General features: G+C 35.8%; 1 protein-coding gene and 1 long non-coding RNA gene across 8 annotated transcripts in view; one reads left to right on the forward strand and one right to left on the reverse strand.

Moving 5' to 3' along the window:
• The window catches only part of LOC126752855 (tyrosine-protein phosphatase Lar), a 966,561-nt gene that overhangs the window by 830,223 nt on the left and 115,323 nt on the right, over positions 1-21,015 (forward strand). For 3 of the 7 annotated variants that reach the window (XM_050463853.1, XM_050463858.1, XM_050463856.1), the window contains exons 14-15: positions 82-223; positions 2,312-2,335. In XM_050463853.1, the coding sequence (XP_050319810.1) occupies positions 82-223; positions 2,312-2,335 (166 nt within the window). Of the gene's footprint in view, positions 1-81; positions 233-2,311; positions 2,336-21,015 lie in introns of all 7 variants that reach the window. The other 4 variants (XM_050463854.1, XM_050463855.1, XM_050463857.1 and 1 more) reach the window with 2 other exon arrangements.
• The window catches only part of LOC126752869 (uncharacterized), a 143,929-nt gene continuing 134,199 nt past the window's right edge, over positions 11,286-21,015 (reverse strand). The window contains exon 2 of the long non-coding RNA XR_007666047.1: positions 11,286-11,325. This is a non-coding gene — a long non-coding RNA (uncharacterized LOC126752869). The remainder of the gene's footprint in view (positions 11,326-21,015) is intronic.

Here is a 21,015-nt window from a genome sequence, read left to right on the forward strand (position 1 = left end):
AGTTAATTTATAGCTTAAATCATATCTTTTAGGTTCTAAATCATAAATTAATTCATGATTTCTCTCAACTGCATTTCACAGGCTTTCAGCGAAATTAGCGGCATCATAACAATGTTTTATGTTGTGCGAGCTTTAAGTCCATACACCGAATATGAATTCTATGTGATAGCGGTAAATACGATTGGTCGTGGACCGCCATCGAAACCAGAGACTTGTACCACTGGTGAGACAAGTAAGTAAAAACGACTTGAATAAAATTATAATATAAATAAGAGAACCGAAAAATATATACACAAAATCCTGAGCACAAAATCAGTAAAAGTACTTAAATAATTCAAGAATAAAATTTAAGGAATTTTGTTATAATTATAAAGCTTAGCTTTTAGGCAGAAAATATATATGTATGTATATAAATTTTCTAAGTTGAAAGCTTATTTGAAAGCTTTAATAGAAATTTTTAAAAACCATATGAAAACAGTTTCCTTTATGAAAACAAAGAAATTTTTAGAGCTTTCGTGAGAGCTTTCAAGTTGTTAAAGAAACTTTGTCGCTAGTGAAAAGTTGAAAGCGGTCTTAAGTGTTTTGTAATTTTTTTATTTAAGAGAACTATTTTATGAGACTAAAAAACATTTGAATAATGAAAGCTCGCAGGAAAGCTTAATTTAATAGGAAATTATTAATTACCACAATTTCACACTAGATTTGTAGATATATGCTTTATATGTATTAAGCAATTTAGAAAACGAAAACAAACTTTGGATCATGAAAGATCATTTAAAACTTTAAGCAACAGAACATTAGAATCTGGTTTACTGTTACAGTAGATATGTACATTAAAGTTTTAATTAAACTACGATACTAAAAAAAATGTATACATTTAAATAATGAAAGCTCATAGGAAAGCTTAAATCAATAGGAAATAATGAACTACCACAATTTCACAGTAGATTTGAAGATTTATGCTTTATATATATTAAAAAATTAAGAAACTATAAAATTAAACTTTGGGTCATGAAAGCTCACATAAAAGCTTTAGGCAATCGAACGTGAGTAGCACAATCTCATAGTAGTTTTTAGGATTTCGGTTTCAATATATAGAGAAATTATGAAAAGTTTGAATCATTTGAATTATAAAAGCTCACATGAAAGCTTTAAGCAACAGAATTATAAACTAATTCACTCCTACAATAGATTTGTACATTTAGGCTTTAAATTAACAACAAGACTAAAAACTTATGAACCTTTGCAAAATGAAAGCTCACATTAAAGCTTAATTTTGTAGGACTTAATTAACTGCCATAACTTTCACAGTAAATTTGCAGATTTGTGCTTTACGTATATTAAGGAATTTAGTAACTATGAATACAAAGTTTATATCATGAAAGTTCACAAGAAGACTTTAAGTAAGTATTTAGCACAGTTTCACAAAAGTTTTGAAGATTTAGATTTCATTATATTAAGAAGTTTAGTAAAGTTTGAATCCTTTGAATTGTGAAAGCTCACATGAAAGCTTAATTTAATCGTACATGATTAACTGATCAGCTAGCACAATTTCATAAAAGATCTGTAGATTTATGTTTTGAATATATTAACAAACTATGTAAAAGACTTTGAATCATTTGAATTATGAAAGCTCACATGAAAGCTTATATTAGTAATAAAACATTACAACAATCTCACAGTAGATTTAGATTCTGATTATTTTAAGACATAATGTCCAAAAAACTTTAAGAACTTCTTTTAATAACTTAAATCTTCGAAAGCTGCCGCTATAATTTAATTAATATAAAAGCTGTTTCAGCCACATATCAATGCTCATTTGTATAAACACATTTTATATATCATAAGTATTGTATATAACATACATATTTGTATTTTTGAAAGAGCTTTTTTAAAGCTCTGCCATTTATTAAACCAATTCGCTTTGAAATGTCATTAATGAATGCATTTGTTTCTTCTTCTTCTTCTCTTTTCAACCCTCTAACTTATTAACATGCTGTCTTTTAAAGGATTTTTCTAATACATTTTTTTATTGTATTTAATATTCGTTTTTGTTGTTTGTTTGATAACCAGCGTTATGTGAACTTTTTTGTTACTTCGTTTTCTTGCAAAAAAAAAAGCTTTTGTGTTTGAAGTTTTGAAAGTTTTGCGATATTTTTGAACGTGTTCTAGCTACTCAAATCAATTTCTCTTTCTCTCTGTTCCCATTTTGTTTTTGTGTTCTTTCATTCATCGCTCGCTATCATGGACTAACAACAACAACAACTCAAAATAAATGATATCCCCAATAAACTAAAACGAAAACTCATAGGCGATTTCACATTCGGAGGTGCAAGTAAGTGTAATTTTCCATACTAACATAAAATTTTAAAATCAAAAAACAAAAACATCAAAGACATTTTCATGCATTTAAATTAGTGGTTGAATTTTTTGCTTTAATTTTTACTTGCAATGCATAAAAGCTCGTTTAAGGCAATAGGTGCTTAAGTTCATCAAGAGTTAGTTTGATACGTGCAAAGCTCACGCAAATGATGTTGAAATTGAAATAAATTGAGAAAACATATCCGTTGCAATTTCCGGCGTTGCCCATGTGTATGTGTGTTTGTGATTATGCTTATACCCCGAACAGAGTATATTAAATTTGCCACGAAGTTTGTAACACTCAGAAGGAAACGTCGGAGACACTATAGAACTGATCAGAATGACGATCTTAGTCGGCTTAGCCAGGTTCGTCTGTTCCCCCGTCTATCTGTATATACCCGCACTTAGTTTTGAGATATCGCTTTAAAATATTCCACATATCTTTTTCTCCTCAACAAGAGGCTGGCATTTCAAGTCTTTATATAAACGACTCTTTTATTTTACAATATATCTTCACGAAATTTGGCATAGGATACTATTCTAGAGAACGCTAAAATATGGGAAAAATTTTTCGAGATCGAACTACTATAGCATATAGCTGCCATACAAACGAACCAATCCAAATCAAGTGCTTGTATAAGAAACTTTTTTAGTTGACAAGATATCTTCACGAAATTTGGCATAGAATATTAATCTAGGCAACTCTAAAATATGTGAACAAATTTTCGAAATCGGACAACTATAGCATATAGCTACCATACAAACCGAACCAGCGGAATCAAGTGCTTATATAGAAAACTTTTTCATTTAACGAGTTATATTCACCAAATTGGGAATAAAATATTTTTCTAAGCAATGCTACAATCTCTGGAAAAAAAATTTCAAATCTGTTCACTATATCATATAGCCGGGATACAAACTTCACGATCAAAATTAGGTGCTTGTATGGAAACTTCCTTTTTTTTGACGATTATTCTAGCTACGGTGCAACCGCAGTTAACGTTTTCCTTGTTTTTAAGTATTCTTCAGTGTATGTGCGCTAGCAGACATTACTGCCCCTGAAAGCATGCTATAAAACGTTCAGCGATATCAATTGCGCCATTTAAGCTGTAATTTTCACGACGAGCAATCAGTTGGCGGAGTAACGATATGCCGGAAGTACACACACACATATGTACATATGTACGCAGTCAATGCATGAGCAAAGTGTGGTTATAAAGCGGTACGAATGCAACAAAGAAATGTAGATAAAAACATATAAACGTTAAACAATTTCAATAACAATCGAATTGCAGGCGTTACGATTGCGAAAACCAACACACAGACACTGCAGAAGAATCGAACATAGCATAGCATAAGTGAATTGCACTGCATTTTTATGCGCACTCACCTTATGCAGACATATTGCCACACACGTTGCCACGCATACATATGCATTTATGTCGAAAGTTTTCCGCACCTGCCAAGCAGAAAGGTAAACGAAAAGTTTAACAAGTGTTTTTTTTTTTGTTGCACACAAATTTTAAATGCAAAAAATTTGTTCAAGAATTCTCTGCCGCCACGTTCCATTTATAAAGCACAGGCAGCTTTACATATTTTCCACATTTCATAGCATACTTTTCGGTGCTCTAGCACTTTCAGCCAGCGTGGCCAGCTGCTGCCGCTGCGTTTATTGACGCATATCACTGTGGAATTGTAAAAACGTAACAGCAGCAGCGCAAGCTAAATTTTCAGCGCGAAAAGGAGGCGGATATAAAGAGAAAATTTTTGAAAAATAACATTTTGTAAAATTTCAATACGCTCTCACTTATGGTATAAACTATTATGAAATATTGGCGCTATGTCGGCGTAAAACACATAAAGTGTCTTTGTAAACTTTTACACTTCAATATTGTAGACGGCGCGCTACAAACCGGAAGTGCTATTGGTGGCAGTGGCGAGCAAGCTGTTTTTCAACTGTGTGGCAAAGCAATAAACTGGCGGGTTGAACTAAACGGAAATTCGAGTTTTTATTCAAAACAAAAATTTTGTTTTAATATATATAAGTAATGCAGAAAGAAAGCATGTGTTATATAAATGTGAAATTTTCCAAGGTATCCAAGTATTGTGGTACTCATGACTTGGCGCTTCCTACCCAAAAACAACTACAAAATTGTTTTGAATTGATCTATGAAGCTTAAGATCTTTTATAGAGCTAAACTGAAATTACCTCTCTAGTAATAGTAGATAGTTAGAACGTCTATTAACTCTTAACCAATATTACATATCATCATCGTCCGCAGAGGTAGATTTCGACTAAAAGAAGCCAGGCGTACTTCAATATCACGACTTTCATAAAAATATGTGTGAATTCTTTAAATGAAACTCTCCATGAAACCAAGCATTTCATTTTCCACACCAATTGGCAGTGTGGAATGGCCACACCAACCACCCTAGTAGGGTTCGAGGTCAATCTAAAGCGTCTGCCTTTCGGTCCGGCACCCGGTTGCAATGCAACTTCACATTAAACTGACAAGTGTCAACCACGATATTTCCCGAGGGGCCAGTCCGCATGAGCAGGTTGGAGCGAGCTACAAGGGCTCCTGCTCCCCGTACCATTTCCAGTTGAGCTTCCGTACCGCGCTGGAGTGCTGACCAGGGTTTGGACCCCATACGCACATTACACGCGCACATCATTCACATGAGACGTTAATCTTAATTCCCAGTTAAACACCTTCGCCGCTTAAACAATTCACACGCAAACGAGCCTAACTGTTCGGCATTCCGATTAGTACACCACTAACATCTAAACGTCCATCAGTCCAGCTAATCCCCATACCACTCAGATCCCTCACGTTCGAGTACATCGGGCATTCTGCAATTACATGCACCCAGTCTTCTACCTGCGCTTTACAAAAGCCCCATGACCTATCAAATAGGTGCCTCTGATGCGCTAATGCATGCCCCGTAAGCAGAAAACCCAGTCTCAGACAAAATCTGAAGTCAGACAGAATTTTAAGTCTGGCTTACCCTCAACAAACCTAACGTCGCGTATATACTCGTAAGTCACTCGATCGTTACGACTATTTTCCCAACGGTCTTACCACCGACATCTGACCCCATCATCTAGAAGCCTCCTGCTCCCTAGATATCCCTCCCTCTCCACATCATCATTCCGCACCAATGACACACTCAAGTCCCTTCTTAACCTGAGTGCGGCCGCATACGGTTTGACAATCAGGTCAAGAGGGGGTGCACCTAAAAAACCTGCATAGCATCCGTTTAGACGGTGCGATGCATGCAGGCAAACCAGCAAACATCATACAACGCTGTGTTCCACCATACAGCGGCTCCATAAGTGCCACAGGCCACAAACAAGCAAGGATATATAGTGCTAACAGTACAAAATCCGAGACCCAATCCCTCCGCAAAGTGCGTCGTACTTTGCCTACGGTTTCCTGCTGTCGCTCCTTCACATTGGCCAAGTGTGGATTAAACACTAATGATAATTTTGATGTGATATTTGCTCCGTTTCCTAGTCATAAGGGACACAGTCTGAGCTATAAGACGGATGAGGTAAAACCTCCCCGGCTGTTTTCCAAATAGCCGAGTCTAGCAATTGTTCGCTTTAACTTGATGAGTTGCTCTATGTAGCGTTTTTAATTTATGATTTTAACCGGTTTCAGAAGCACACCCTTCTGATCCCACCGAGTACTGAGCATTACCTTGGCATCATAGACTTCGGCTTTTCGGTTGTTTGGTCTGTTTGGCAAGGTTTTATATATGAGTTTTTGCGTGTAGGGTTGTCGTAAAATATCCTTTTTTCATCACCAGTCTCAAACCGGCACAAAAGCGACTTATTTTTGTAACATTTAAATAGCATTTTTATACCCTGAACAGGGTATATTAAGTTTGTCACGAAGTTTGTAACACCCAGAAGGAAGCGTCGGAGACCTTATAAAGTGTATATATAAATGATCAGTATGTTGAGCTGAGTCGATGTAGCCATGTCCGTTTATCTGTCTGCCCATCCATCCGTCCGTCCGTCTGTCTGTATATATACGAACTAGTCCCTCATTTTTTTAAGATATCATTTTGAAATTTTGCAAACGTCATTTTCTCTTCAAGAAGCGGAACACTATAGCATATAGTTGCCATACAAACTGAACGATCGGAATCAAGTTCTTGTATGGAAAATTTTCACATTTGACGTGGTATCTTCATGAAATTTGACATGGATTACTGCTTAAGGTAATAACATAATATCCGAAAAAATTGTTCAGATCGGATTACATAGTTACTAAAAGAAATACACCTGTGAAGGGTATATTAGCTTCGGTGCAGCCGAAGTTAACGTTTTTTCTTGTTAACATATAATATCGTTCTTCAACGTTTCTTGGCTTCAATTCCTATCACATCCAAGTCGCTTGATTTTGTATATATTCTGCTGTTTTGAAACGTGTTAAAAAGGCCGCTTCAGTAACCCCAAAGATTTTGTGAGTTTTTGCGTTTGGTCATCAAGTAGTGCATCCAGTTCCTCATCTTCAAACCTTTTGGTCGCCAAAAGCGTTATTCTTCTTCCAAACCCAAATCACCACTGTTAAAAAGTGCAAGTCACTATTGGCACACTGGCTTAGCTGGATCATGTTCGCCATAAACTTCTACTAAAAAAAAGAGGACTTTCGGCTAGAGTTTTCTTTATATTGATGCAATGAGGAAGAACTGCCTCCAATGCACTTTTTCAGGCAAAAAGCTCGACACTTAAAAAGTGTTAAAAATCATTGTCGATCGCTGCAAAAAGATAGCATATATTGAAAAAGATTCTAAGGAAGTAGTTTTCCTACGAATGTTCGGAATATTGCAACAACGAAATAATAATGAAGTGACGCAACCTCCTGGCAAACCGCCACAAACATAGTTGTAGACCCAATATAAAAGTAACTGCTCAGAAGTAAAAATAGTTTGAATATTTAGTTTTTAATGTTATATAGAATATATATCCAAATGATATTCAAATTTGCAGGGGTCGTCATGAAAAAGGGAGCCTCACTTCCGAGACTGTCCTTCTTCATTTCATTGAGGGTGTTGTTTATGTGGCTGGTTCCAAATCCAGCGCAGAACCCTGGGGAGGGATGTTTCACCTTCTCACTTTAGCTCGCCTTCAAGCGGATGTTTTTGGGTACCCGGTGGATACTTGGTCTAAGACCGGAAGTCGTGAGCTGCTTGAACTACAAGTATAGTAGCCAGCTCAAGTATAATGGCAACTAAAATGCAGTAGCCTTCCGCAATAGGGGGGTTAAATTCAAATTACTGTTACTAATTGATGGATAGTGTGTTAGAGAACATTATGAAGAATCCCAATGTTATTAAACAGACAAATATAATTATTTTCTTTAATAAAACTTCTGAGATACATCTTTAAAAAATCTACTCTCAGAATTGAACTGTCATATAATGATCTGTAACTAAAATGTACTAATTTCAATTCTAAAACAAAGATACTTAATGAATAATAATTAGGCATATTTAAAGGCTTTCTAGATTTCTGTGGCATACCTTTAAACAAATATATATATATGTGCAGGCACGTATAGTTATAAGCCAAAGTACAAGCAGTGATTATCCAAAAATATCGAACGGCCGGCAAAGCTTATACTTTACATTGTTATACGTACTACAGGCATGAATGGGCACAGTTACATGTATGTATGTGTATACATATAAACTTGTATATTTTTGAGCATTTATGTGCGTAATTGCACAGCAAAGGCAGAACTTTAGCAACGGAAAAAAAGCCAAGCAAACAGCCAAAGTAAAGTAATCGAAGCAATTGTGAGAGTTGAGCAGCTGAAGCAACAGCATCCGGACAGCAATGCCCAAACCTACACAAACTGACACACATACCGGCTTATGGCAGACTGCAACTAATGTGCAGTAAGCAACATATGCACGAAGCGAAAGGCACGTACCGACGAGTATGACGGTCAAAGCAACGCCATATATGTAATACATACATATGTATATAAAAATGCATATATGTGTATAGTATATGCATATGTGTGTGTGCTATATGCGTATGTGTGTATATTATATGCATATGTGTGTTGAATTGCACTATGATTTTATGAGGCAGCGTCCGTCGGCCGAAATCAAGTGCGCAATTTTATTGGCACAATTATCCTTATCGCTCTGCGATGCTGTTGTCGTAGCTGGGAGCAGCAGGCATATACTATACATAGGCTATGTATAGATTATATGTGTATTTGTATGTTTGTAAATCTTTATGTTTTTGCATTTGCTGCTTCATTTAATTTTTTGCTATTATGAGCTTTAAGGTGGTCATAAAAAAATTAAAAACTAGAAAAACATTGAAAATTGAAATTAAAAAAAAATTAAAATCACTATTATTTACAGTAATATTTCTCGATTTTCACAAAATAGATATAATTTTTTTTTTTTAATTTTATATTTCAAAATTGAAAATATAAAAAAATTGCAAAATTAAATAAAATACAAATAAGATTATTCCCAGTTTTTTTTATTTTTAGCTTCCAATTCCAAGTTGGTTATCCTCGACCTCTATACCACTCTCCATTAACAGGTTTTGCTTAAAAAAAAGTTTTCGATAAAAAAAATTAAATTTTTTTAAACTAAAGAAAAGTTATAGTTTAGAATAAATCAATTGAAGATGTCTCCATTTCCATGACTTTTGCTTTACAAAAAAAATTATTTGTAAAAATATAAAAATTTCCGCTATACCGAACATAACCAAAAGCATCAACTCATATAAACAACTTTTAAGTTAAAGAAAAAAAGTTAGCAATAAAACAATTTCAAATATTTTTCATATTTCCTTCCATTGCGGTTATATAAAAAATTTAAAAAAATATAGATACCTATGTATATAATTTTTTTTTATAATTTCTGGCCACCCTAATGCACATTTCAAAAAGCACCAACACGCATCAGCAGCGCCTGCATTGATAGCATGCATTTCCATTTAGTCGTTAACTACATCCCTCACTCTCCCACACACACATAACACACTATTCAACAGCGCTCTCACTGTCATCCAAAGCTTAGGCCAAATGCTCCTCCTCCTGCCCATCTTGTACGCAAATATACAAATTCGCTCAACTTTTCTTTGACATGCACGCAACTTAAGCATATCGATTTCCTTCCTCTACTCCACCACTCATCCCTTCTACCCTTTTTTAGGCACATAAGCCGCTTTGCTGTATTAGTGTTTTGTGCTTAAAGTTTTCGTTCGATTTTATGCTCTGTTGTTTCGATGATTGCATTTTGATTTTTATTTCAACATTTTTGTTGTGGTTGTAATCTATAAATTTGCCTACAGTGGTGTTGTTGTTGTGGTGGATTTGTTCGTTTTTTTTTTTTGCTTCACTTTTCGCTCTTCTTCGGTTTTTTGTCTCTCACTAGTTTGTGGTCTTGTATCATTGCTTATCTTTTTATAACTGTGCATACAACTCGATACTCAATACTAACCAATTTGAAACTTTCAGTTATATTCGTCCTATCTACTTTTTCTGTATGGTTCTATCACTTTTCGTTAAATATTGGTAACTTTTGTTCGCGCATATAAAAGCATCGCTCCCTTTCTCTCATCCACTGTTTCTGCTTTGGTTGGGAAACCGCCGACTTACTCTCAGTCTTTCTCCCCTCCTCTAGCTCTCCTTTCCTTCCGATCCGATACCTAACCCTTGCGTCACCCTAACCTCACCTGCTGTCGGCAACGCAAGGCTATAATAGCCATAAACAATTGTTGCCCAGCTTATTTGCTCCTTTTTGTCGACAGTTGGCAACGCTGACCCAGCTGCTCACGTACTCGCATTATTTCTGCCCGTACAACGCAGAATTTACGTTACCTTTAGTCGCTGCTACACCGCTGGGATTACCGTTGTTACATTTTATTGGCAGTGATACTGCAATTTTGGCCTCCACCGACTCAGCCCAACACTTTATTTTGTGTGTGTGTGGGTGTGTGTGGTTTTTTATCTCGTCATCTTTTGGCTCTTCCTGCCGCGGTTGATGTTCGCGCTTTTTGCTTTAATTTTTTCGATATTTTTTCTAACCTTTTTACTTTGCCAAAAACTAATTTTTTCTGTGGCTTTTCATTGCAATGACACAGCGGTTTGGCGCAGTTAATTAAATTTTTTTCTGGTCACCTTCGCTGATGCGTCGTTTTATGCAATTTATGTAAAGCTTTTGATAATTAAAAAGTTAGTCATCGAAATTTTTTTGTTCGCGGTAATTTTTGGCCGCAAGAGAGAAGATGGCTAATTAAATCTTGGTTGCTATTAAAGTTTTTTCTTAATATTCTAACTTTATGGTAATTAAAGCAAAACACTTTGGCAAGGAAGTACCTGAAATATTTTCTTTTACTTTTGCACAATATTTTTTCCAACCCTTTAATAGAGTTGAGCAACACTTTTTCTTAGAAGTAAAGTTTTTTTTAGAAATAAATTTTATTTTTAGGTTAGTCTTAAAGATTATAAAAACGATCGCCTAATTTGCATTGAAGTATTCGGATTAAAAGTAGTGTTGTAGATCTAACTGTGCATAAATAGAAAGTGTAATAGAAATGTGTTCCAAGCTCTATAAGTATCATTAATAATAAAATCTTCGGAATAAACTCGACTCAAACACGAAAAAACGTTAACTTCGGCTGCACCGAAGCTAATATACCTTTCACAGGTGCATTTCTTTTAGTAACTATGTATGTGTTTACATAAATCTATGGTAGCTATATGCTATAGTAATCCGATGTGAAAAATTTCTTCGGAGGTTACATTATTGCTATGAACAATAACTCATACCAAATTTCGTGAAGATACCACGTCAAATGCAAAAGTTTTCCATACCAGCACTAGATTCCGATCGTTCAGTCTGTGTAGCAGCTATATGCTATAGTAATCCGATCTGAACAATTTCTTCGGAGATTACATTATTATCTTAGAAAATAATCTGTGCCAACTTTTGTGAAGATACATTGTCCATGTGAAAGTTTTCCATACAAAAACTTGATTCCGATCGTTCAGTTTGTATGGCAGCTATATGTTATAGTGATCCGATATCGGCAGTTCCAACAAATGAGCAGCTTTTTGAAGAGAAAATAACGTTTGCAAAATTTCAAAACGATATCTTAAAAACTGAGGGACTAGTTCGTATATATACAAACAGACAGACGGACATGGTTAAACTGATCATTTAAATATATACTTTATAGGGTCTCCGACGCTTCCTTCTGGGTGTTACAAACTTAATATACCCTGTTCAGAGTATAAAAAGCTTATTCAAAGCTCTAACTCAAAACTTTTACCACCTCACTATCCTGAAAAATATTTTCAAACAACAAAATGAAGTTTTTCAAAATATCAAATATTTGATCCCGTCAAAAGTAATAACGAAATAAAAGCTCTTTATCTTTCAGCAATTCGAAAAGCTTTTGATAAAAACCAACTCTGAGAAGCTTTTTCAAAGTTCCAATTCAAATAACAAGGTTTTCATCCGTCAAAAATAATAACAAAATAGTGAAAGCTCTTTAGGTTTCAGTGGTACGAAAAGCTTTTGGAAAAATTCATCTCAGAAAAGCTTTCCCAAGGTTCCAATTCAAATAGACAGTTTTTTATCCCGTCAAAAATAATAACGAAACAGTCAAAACTCTTTGGTCATTAATACGAAAAGCTTTTTGAAAAATTCAAATCTGAAAGATTTTTCAAAATAACAAGATCTTGACCCCGTGAAAAATAATTACAAAACAGTCAAATCTTGTTAGATTTCAGTAAGTAAATGTCATCAAAAAATCAACTCTAAAAAGCTTTTTCAAAATTCCAATTCAAATAAGTTTTTGATCCCGTTAAAAATATTAACAAAATAGTCAAAGCTCTTAATGTTTCAGTAGTACGAAAAGCTGTTGGAAAAAACCAATTCTGAAAAGCTTTATCAAAGCTCCAATTAAAATCTTTTTTGTCACCATACTACATCTCAAAAACTTTTTTGTTAGAGAATACCTTATAAGAGTCAATTCTGGAAAAGTTTTGAAAACAACAAAATCTAGTCTTTTTAAAATAACAAGTTTTTGACCATGTAAAAAATATTTATAAAAAGGTCAAAGCTCCTAGAGTTTCAGTGATAAGAAAAGCTTTTGAAAAAACTCTGAAAAGCTTTGTCAAAACTCCAATCTAAATCTAAATAGCATCTCAATAAATTTTATTATTAAGGATTGCTGTAGAAAGGGAATTCGAGAAAAAATGTATAAACATCAAATTCAAGCTTTTTCAAATTCAAAATAATTCAAGTTTTTGCTCACTTTTTAAGTATAATCACAAAACAATCGAAGTTCATAGAGTTACAGCGGTAAAAAAGCTTTTCAAAAATTCAACTCCAAAAAGTGAGAATGTTTTGTGTATGAAAGATATGTTTTATACGAGTGATCAACACTTTAAGCTGAGTGATTCTAAGTTTTTAGAGCTTGAATTCAATACTCAAGTCGCTACCAGAGAAATATTAAGAGATTTTTCGCAATTCGATAAGATTTCCATTATCAAAATATGCATAGGATCGAATCATTTAAAATCTCAAGATCTTCCGCGGCAAACTTGACTTCCATTTCAAGCGAAATACTCTTCAATATAACCATAACCTCATTGTTTCTACAACAAACTGCCAGAAAACGAATCCAATTTCTCACTAAATAAACAAAAAAAACTTAAACGATGTACTTGCGCGCCACCACTACATTCGCCGAAGCTCGTGCATAAATGTCTTTCAGAATTTGCAACCACAAATTGCTGGTAAAAGACCAACAAACGATCAAAGGCATCAACGGCAATAACAGCAACAACAACAATAGCGTTTACAAATCACTAGCATTAGGACTGTTAACGCTATTAAAGAGTCCTTTTCGTTGGCTTAGTATACAAAGCGGTGTTGCTGAAGCCGAACCTGTTACGTAGCATATGAGGTCTTACCGATTACGAAGCCGCAGAACACTTCGGACATACACGCACACATACTATTGTCGCATGCCACTTCATTTCATCAATATAACAGTGCGGTGGCACAAGTGTAACTAATCACTACCCCCGAGGAGACCGACGGCTTTACGCAACGCCATCGACGAAATTCGTTGAAATTGCAACCAATGTGGCCAGCTCAAGTAACTGGAGCATTTTGCGGGTTTCCTTATAGCGTCAGTGTAAGCAGCTACTGGATGCGGGCGGTACAGTATTTCCTGCTTAGTTGAAACTATAAAATTTTTGCTTCGAATAACTGCAGGTGCTGTGATAGGTTATTGATGCTTTGTCGATAGCTAATACGATACTGAATACGACGAGACTAACACGGGACTGAAGTCTAAGTGTTATGCATCCACCATGCTGAAGGGCCAGCCATCTAACCTAACTAAACCTAACTCCAGGACCTATTCTTTCTTGTGCAATATTTCAATTCAAATTAACGATTAAGGTGGACTTATAAAAAATCGGTTAAATATTCAAGTGAATGCGTGACTGATCTGAACGCCTCAACACTACAGTGACTAAGACCAGAAAAACACAGTTTTCATGATTCTATTAATTAAATAATGCCATTGTACTGTGGTTAGGTTACGTTATATAAGGTTAAATCGTCGATCCTTACCCAGTTCTGACTTGAACAGCTTGGAACGTCGGTCTATTATGATACCTAACGTTCTTATATATTGATCATAAAGACCTTCTTAATTCGATAAATCACTTTGAGTCAATCACAAGTTGTAATAATATCAGTTTCGACATGTATTCTGGTTCAGTGAAGTTAGGACTACCGCGACGTTTCGACATCGGTCTATAAAAGCTGACCAAATGAGAGCAAAGTGTGTGAATCTTTTTCCTCACCTTCTTTTATATAACTTCAATTGTGTTTGACATGATTTTATGTCAAGTAAGAACCCCAACGATTTCGGCAAGATGAACTTTGGTAATGGCAAGTAGTTCAATAGATCTCCTCCGTTCTGCTCCAGGCCAGCAGGCTCTCGCAGTCGCACAAGAGCTGTACGTCGACCAACGCCTGCTGAGCACACGCGAGATACAAGACGACAGCAGAAATCTAACTTTTTCTCACTCCAATGTGAATGGTCAAGGGTGTTCCCCCTCTGGTAGCTCAACAGCTTTTCAGCTTCCTGCGATTACGCACCAACCAGGCACTCAAAGTGCAGGCGGCGGCAGAGGGGACAACCAGACGAGTTTTATTAAATAAATAGTATTACGTAATAATATTTAGTAAATGTAACTATATATTTTCAAACTTGACAAGTTGAAAAAAATTTCGGGATCCCGAAAAAAAATTTCAAAAACCCTAAAATTTGTTATAACGTTAAAATTATACGTATAATATAACTTTCAACCAAAAAGTTACAGTCGGGATCCCGTTTTATTGGTGTGTCTAATTCGGGAATTTGTGGAAAAAATGTTAAAAAAAAATAGTTTATACAACGCTAACATAAAACCATTTAGTTTTGTAACAAAAAAATTGCGTCCGTGATCCCGTTTTATGAATGCTTTTCGGGACTCGGGATCGTGTTAAAGGGCAATATTTCGCAAAATATATTTGAGGGTCATAAATATTGATTTTATTAATAATATTACTTGCAAGAAAGAAAAATTAATCCCGATCCTGTTTTATCAGTGTGTCCAATTGGATATTTTTTTGTTGCTTCGACTTGTATTATGTATATACTAAGCAAAAAAATTGAAGTTTTTGAAAATCTTAGTTTGTCCCAACTCCTAATCTGGATTTCACTTTAGCGCGTAAATACTGTGGCAGTCGAAAGCAAGCGTATCGCCTGCTTTGCCTTCTACTTCAGCCGATTTCTTCCGCCTTCACTTCGAGCTCTACATAACGGCAGCTACACGTCCGACTTGTAGTGTTTGCCACCATTTCCTTTGTTGTTGGATACGGGTTTTTCTATTGTTCTCCTCATTGTTGTTGCTGAAGAGCGTATGCGTCGCTTACTTGCGGTCGCGTCGCCTCAATGCCAGCAATTACAATTTTCGTCATTGCCTTCATAGAGCGAGTGCCAGAATCTGAAGCTCGTTTCTGGAGCAGTTAAATTTCACACGGCAAGCGGGCTTACAAAAGCACAACCGTTACGCTGTTCCATTCGTATGTAATACTATGTGTATGTTAAGAGGCTACTTCTTCGTCGTGGCGTCTTCCTAACAGCGCCAGTCCTTGTAATCAGCAGTCCCCGATACTAAAGTGAGCAAATGGTTCATTGAATATTTTACACCGTTACACAGCCAAGCTGTATATTCCTAGAATGCTGCTTGATAGCTAGCAAGCAATGAGGCATTGAATAACGGTACTAAGTGTTACATGCCAATTCCATTTTCAGATCGACCAGCATGCATTTAAGAATGTCATTGTTATTGGTGTTGTTGCAGTGCTCATATTGTTAATGCTTGTTGTTGTAGTTGCTACTGCTGATTTTATGCATGCCGCATTTCTTTTTTTCGTAGTGTCCTTAGTGCTTTTTGCCGAGAGGCAATCAATAAAATCCCATTTTACCTATTTTCCAAACGAAATTTCTCTCTATTTTACGCATATACGCACGCAAATTCCTAAAGATCATGCATGTGTATGTATGTGTGAGTTGTAGCAAGTGCCTCATTCTCAAAGTGCCTTATATGCTTTAAATATAAGTGCAGTAATCATATTTCCAGGCAGTAATTATTTCTGACGGGTTTTTGTTAAAAATTTGTGGGAAAAAATTAAATGAAGTTAACAGCGTTAGCCATCTGATTCGATTTTTTTTAAATACAAGAACAAGTAACACCATCTCCGCGACTAGATCGAATAAATTCCAGGCGAAAAGCCTTAGTCTAATGTCACTTAGTTATATTTGCGGCAATTGAGGTCGTGTATCAGCAATAACGAACCTCTTTGCTCCCCTACCAACCCTACTCATCTGACACCCTTCTCCCTTTGGTCCGACACCGACGAAATAGCACGTTTCCTGGATCTACCGTTGGATGACGTCAATGACAACTTATCTAATCCTTACCAACGGGGATTAGGTACCCGTTACAACAACAACAATATGAATGTTCTCTTCCAAGGCAGCAATCATCTTAGGTTTAACTGTATAAACATAACCCCACAACAAATAGTCTAACGGTGTAAAATCGCGACGTGCGATTGGAGGCCATGCCACAGACCCCCCGCGCGGGATAATGCGCTCTCCAAAAGTTGCTCTCAATTAACTAATTGCTTGATTATTTCGTTAGCTGCATAGCATGTAGCTCCGTCTTATTTGATCGTCTATATTAACATCCTTCAGATCAAGCACGAAAAAATCATTGAACATAGCTCTGTAGCATTCTCCATTGACTGCAACATAATGACCGGGTTTATTTTTGAAGAAATATGGCCAAATAGCTCCCTCCAATATAATACAGCAAATAATGATTTATTGAGAATGTAACGTCAACTGAAGAATTGCTTGTGGACTTACATCACACCAGATGCGACAATTTCGTTTATTAACTGCAGTTTCAATGCTGAATAAAATTCTCTTGTGAAAATTGGCAACGGTGCCCATCTCATTTTGGGACCATTCACCGACCTTTGTGCCGAAATAAGTCTGATGAAATGGCAAACCAAACTGAGTGTAAATCAAGTAACAGTTGCCAAAAGAGCAACTCCGGAAAAAGTATTGCCTCATTGAAAACTTTGAAAGCCGAGCAGTAAATTAAAGCTCATAAAACGAGAAGACACCCTCGTAAAGACCATACATTGACTAAATCGCAGTTTACAAATTTTGTAGAGATCCATTCCAGTCTATTTTGCATTCATGGCATAAGATTAACAAGTCAATTGAAAAATCCGCGACCTGCCATAGCAAAGCACTTTTTTTGGTAAAATTTTTTTTATTCATTGAACGAAATTTTTTTCCCAGTCAGCATTTTCTTAAAATATGACAACAGGAAATAACCGCTGAGAGCCAGATCTGGAGAATATGGTGGATGCGGAAGCAATTCGAAGACCAATTCAATTATTTAAGCTATCGTTATCACGGACTTATGACCTGACAGACTTGTGCCTTGGTGAAACAGCATTTGATTTTTTTTCAAATGCGGGCGTTTTTCGGCAATTTCATCCTTCAAACAGTCCAATAACGCTATGCAACAGTCGCTGTTGATGGTCCTTCTTTTGTCTATATCTATGCAAAAACTCGGCTTATTACGCTTGAACATCTCCTAACACTTCTCCAAATCATCAACTCATGGTAGTTATAGGTTAAACAGGCACCCACTTTGTAAAGAGTTTGTTAATGATATGATGTCCTGAAGACATTCATTTCATGATGGAGCCAAAATTAACTAATCTAATGTCACTTAGTTATATTTCTAAAATATCTTATAAATTCGCTTTCCCCCGGTCCGATCTTCTCTTTACCTTATGTTTTCGTCCACGAATAGTAAAATTAAAAGGAAAACACTTAAAACTTGAGGTGGATAGCCAACTCGCTTTCGATCCTGACATTCTTTAATTCGGTTAGAATTTGTAATAACTAGTATGTATCCTCTATAGCATTCTAACTTTTGCTTTCGTAAGATCTCCTTAATATTAAGAAATCAAATATCTCCTTTGCACTAAGAAAATATTAATCTCGCGGGGTTCATTTTAAATTTAATTTTAATTTTTGTTATGCCCAGCTACTTGAGTTTCATACATTTTCATTCAGCTCATAATGCGAATAAGCTTTAGGATCATTTATGATTACGAGACTTTGACTTGCTAGAGGGTCGAACGAATGCTGTGGTCCCTAATGCTTTAGTTTTTTTTTGAATATTGTTGACTTTTTGGAATATAAATCCATTTTTCATATCACACACCCAAAAAACTATTTTTTAATTTAAATAATATAGGAAATCTTTTTTATGGGTGGGTTTGCTAGATGGCGCTGTGGGCGCAATATTTCTAAAGCCCTTTTTTATTATGGAACTTAGTGGTTTCTCGGAAACAAATTATTTTTTATGTGTCAAAAAATATTTAGATGTAAAAATTTTCCTAGAATATAAATTTATTTCATATCGCATACCTAAAAAGGTATTCATAAATATGAATTTACCAAAGTGTTATTATGGATTGACTGGTTAGATGGCGCTGTGATCGAAATAATTCCGCTAATTTTTTTTGGAATATAAAATTGAGTTTAACTCAGAAACAATATTCATGATTTTCTTGGCAATAAATTATATCACATTTTGCCACAACTTGAAGCTTTCAGCGCAAACATTACTATACATAATTACATATTTAAGCAGGAAGCAGAGAGTGCTTAGAAATGCCTAAAATTAGAAAATCAAGCAAGTAAAACTCTCAGTTTGCATGCTGGAGAGATACCAAAGCACATCTCAACAAACACATTGTACACTGTAAGCATACTGAACTAATTGGGGCCCCCTAATGCCACTGCAATGTATGAACGCCTGAACTAATCCAACTGATCAGGTGGCAACGGCGTACGTGCATCGGCAAAAAGGCAACAAAGCAATAGTGCACCAGCAGCTCGCAATATGCAGGCGGCCAGGCACAGTTACCAATTTGGTCCGACCACGCAGCGAGCTACCAAAGATAAAGCTTTAGTGCGGGTGCCATTGGTACACTTGGACGCCTTCGATATGCCTGCATGCGAAACACACATGTTGGCAAGCAGCACGCATTATCAATAGAGAATGGTAGCAACCAGGTGCCTGCTCACCTGCCTAGTTGTGCTCTGCCAGTAAATATTCTAGCTTAGCGATGAGCTATACTTATAGTATTGCACAAGTTTGGCGTACAAAATGCAGTTTATCACGGAGTGGTGTGTACATATGCACGTGCCTAGTGCTTTTTCGATGATGGTCATATGAGTTTTGCAAGCATTGTTTCGGCTTTAAAAGTGTGCAAGAAATGAAGAGATGTTAAAGGCACTCAACATTTTTTTTCGAAAATCGATTATATAGTATATCGCATTGAAGTAATAAGTACTTACTAAAATTTTAAACGGGAGATATTCTACTTCAAACAACAACAGTATATATGTACGATAAATCTACTAAACACCGATTCCATGGGAGATACGATATATGAAAGGACCTGAGGCCCCTTTCATTGAATACTCGTTGCGCCCTAACGTAAATTTTAGCTAATCTTAAAGTTTAAAGAAACTTTTCTGTGGCAAACAAATTTAAAAACTTGAATTCAATTCAGGCATAAAAAACTTTAAATAAATATCTACCCATAAGCCTTTTTTTAGTAAATCTCAAACCTTTTTCAAAAGCCTAAACGCCATAGCACAGAATTTAATATACCCTAATAATCATTGATTATTTTTGAAAAATTCCCTTGATCCTGATCTGCAGCAGGACCTCCGAAAAAAGATTTCTGACGGTAAGGACAAAATATAATAATAACAATGGTTGATAACAGGTAATGATCGAAGTGCAGTCTAAAATTTTGATTTTCTATAACATACGACTCTCCAAAATATGAGTCGTTTCTTGTGGAAAAATCTTAAAAAATCGACATTATTATAAAAAATTATTTCTTCGATCATTTCCTGATAAATACTATATCTAAGGAGGTCGCGTGTTATTTTCAGGTCGACTGTTCAAGCCATTTCGGAGAAATCTGTAATCTCTGAAAACAGTGTTTCGAGAAAAACACGTCCAAAATTTTAAAATTTTGAGAGCCGATTTGAGCGTTTTCCTACAAATAAGCTCATATTTCCGAAACATTTTGCCGGATCAACTTCAAATTTTCAGAGATTATTCTCAAATTTAAGTAACTAAAGTACATGCGATGTACAAGGTACGTTCCAAAGTTAACAGGATTAAAAAAAAAAACAGAGCAAATGGTTATTTCGGCAAAATCAATTTATTTTATTCAAAATAGTCTCCTTCTGCTTCAATACAGCTTTTTGCACGGTCCAAAGGCATGTCGAACGAGTGTTTTAGCTTGTTGGTCGGTTTGGCCGCCATTATGCTGGTGCAAGCCTTTTGAATGGCCTCTACGTCTGCATAACGCTTTCCTTTCATGGGCAAATGCATTTTTCCGAAAAGGAAGAAGTCGTACGGTGCCATATGAGGTGAATACGGGGAGTGGTTAATGGTTAAAATGTGATTTTTGGTCAAATAATCGGTCACAAGCGTCGATCGATGAGACGGATTCTGAGCAATTTTTGGTCGTCAGTCAATTTGTGCGGAACAAACCGTGCACACACCTTTCGTAAGCCCAAATGTTCGGTCAAAATGCGATAAATCGATGTTTTGGAGGTGTTCAATTCCATTTCTATGAATTTCGTTGATGATTTCGGCTGAGTTCGGCTTGTTTCATCAATTGAAACGTTGCGGTAAAAGTTTTACCAATTTTAAAACAAAATTTAATGTTGGCTTTTTGTTCGAAGCTCATTTTCGTACCGATAATATAAACATACTGGCACTTAAAACGCAATAACTTCACTTCCAATCTGTGAAATGTCATGAAGTTCTGACTGGACAATCGATAAAGATAGCAGATTCTAACGCCCAAGTCGACATATAGATGCGCCACCAGGGGGCGCTAGATTCAAAAAGTCCTGTTTACTTTGGAACGCACCTTGTATATGCCTTCACAAGTAGTTAAAAC

The sequence above is a fragment of the Bactrocera neohumeralis genome, chromosome 3 (assembly GCF_024586455.1).
Source record: "Bactrocera neohumeralis isolate Rockhampton chromosome 3, APGP_CSIRO_Bneo_wtdbg2-racon-allhic-juicebox.fasta_v2, whole genome shotgun sequence".
NCBI classification, from domain to species: domain Eukaryota; kingdom Metazoa; phylum Arthropoda; class Insecta; order Diptera; family Tephritidae; genus Bactrocera; species Bactrocera neohumeralis.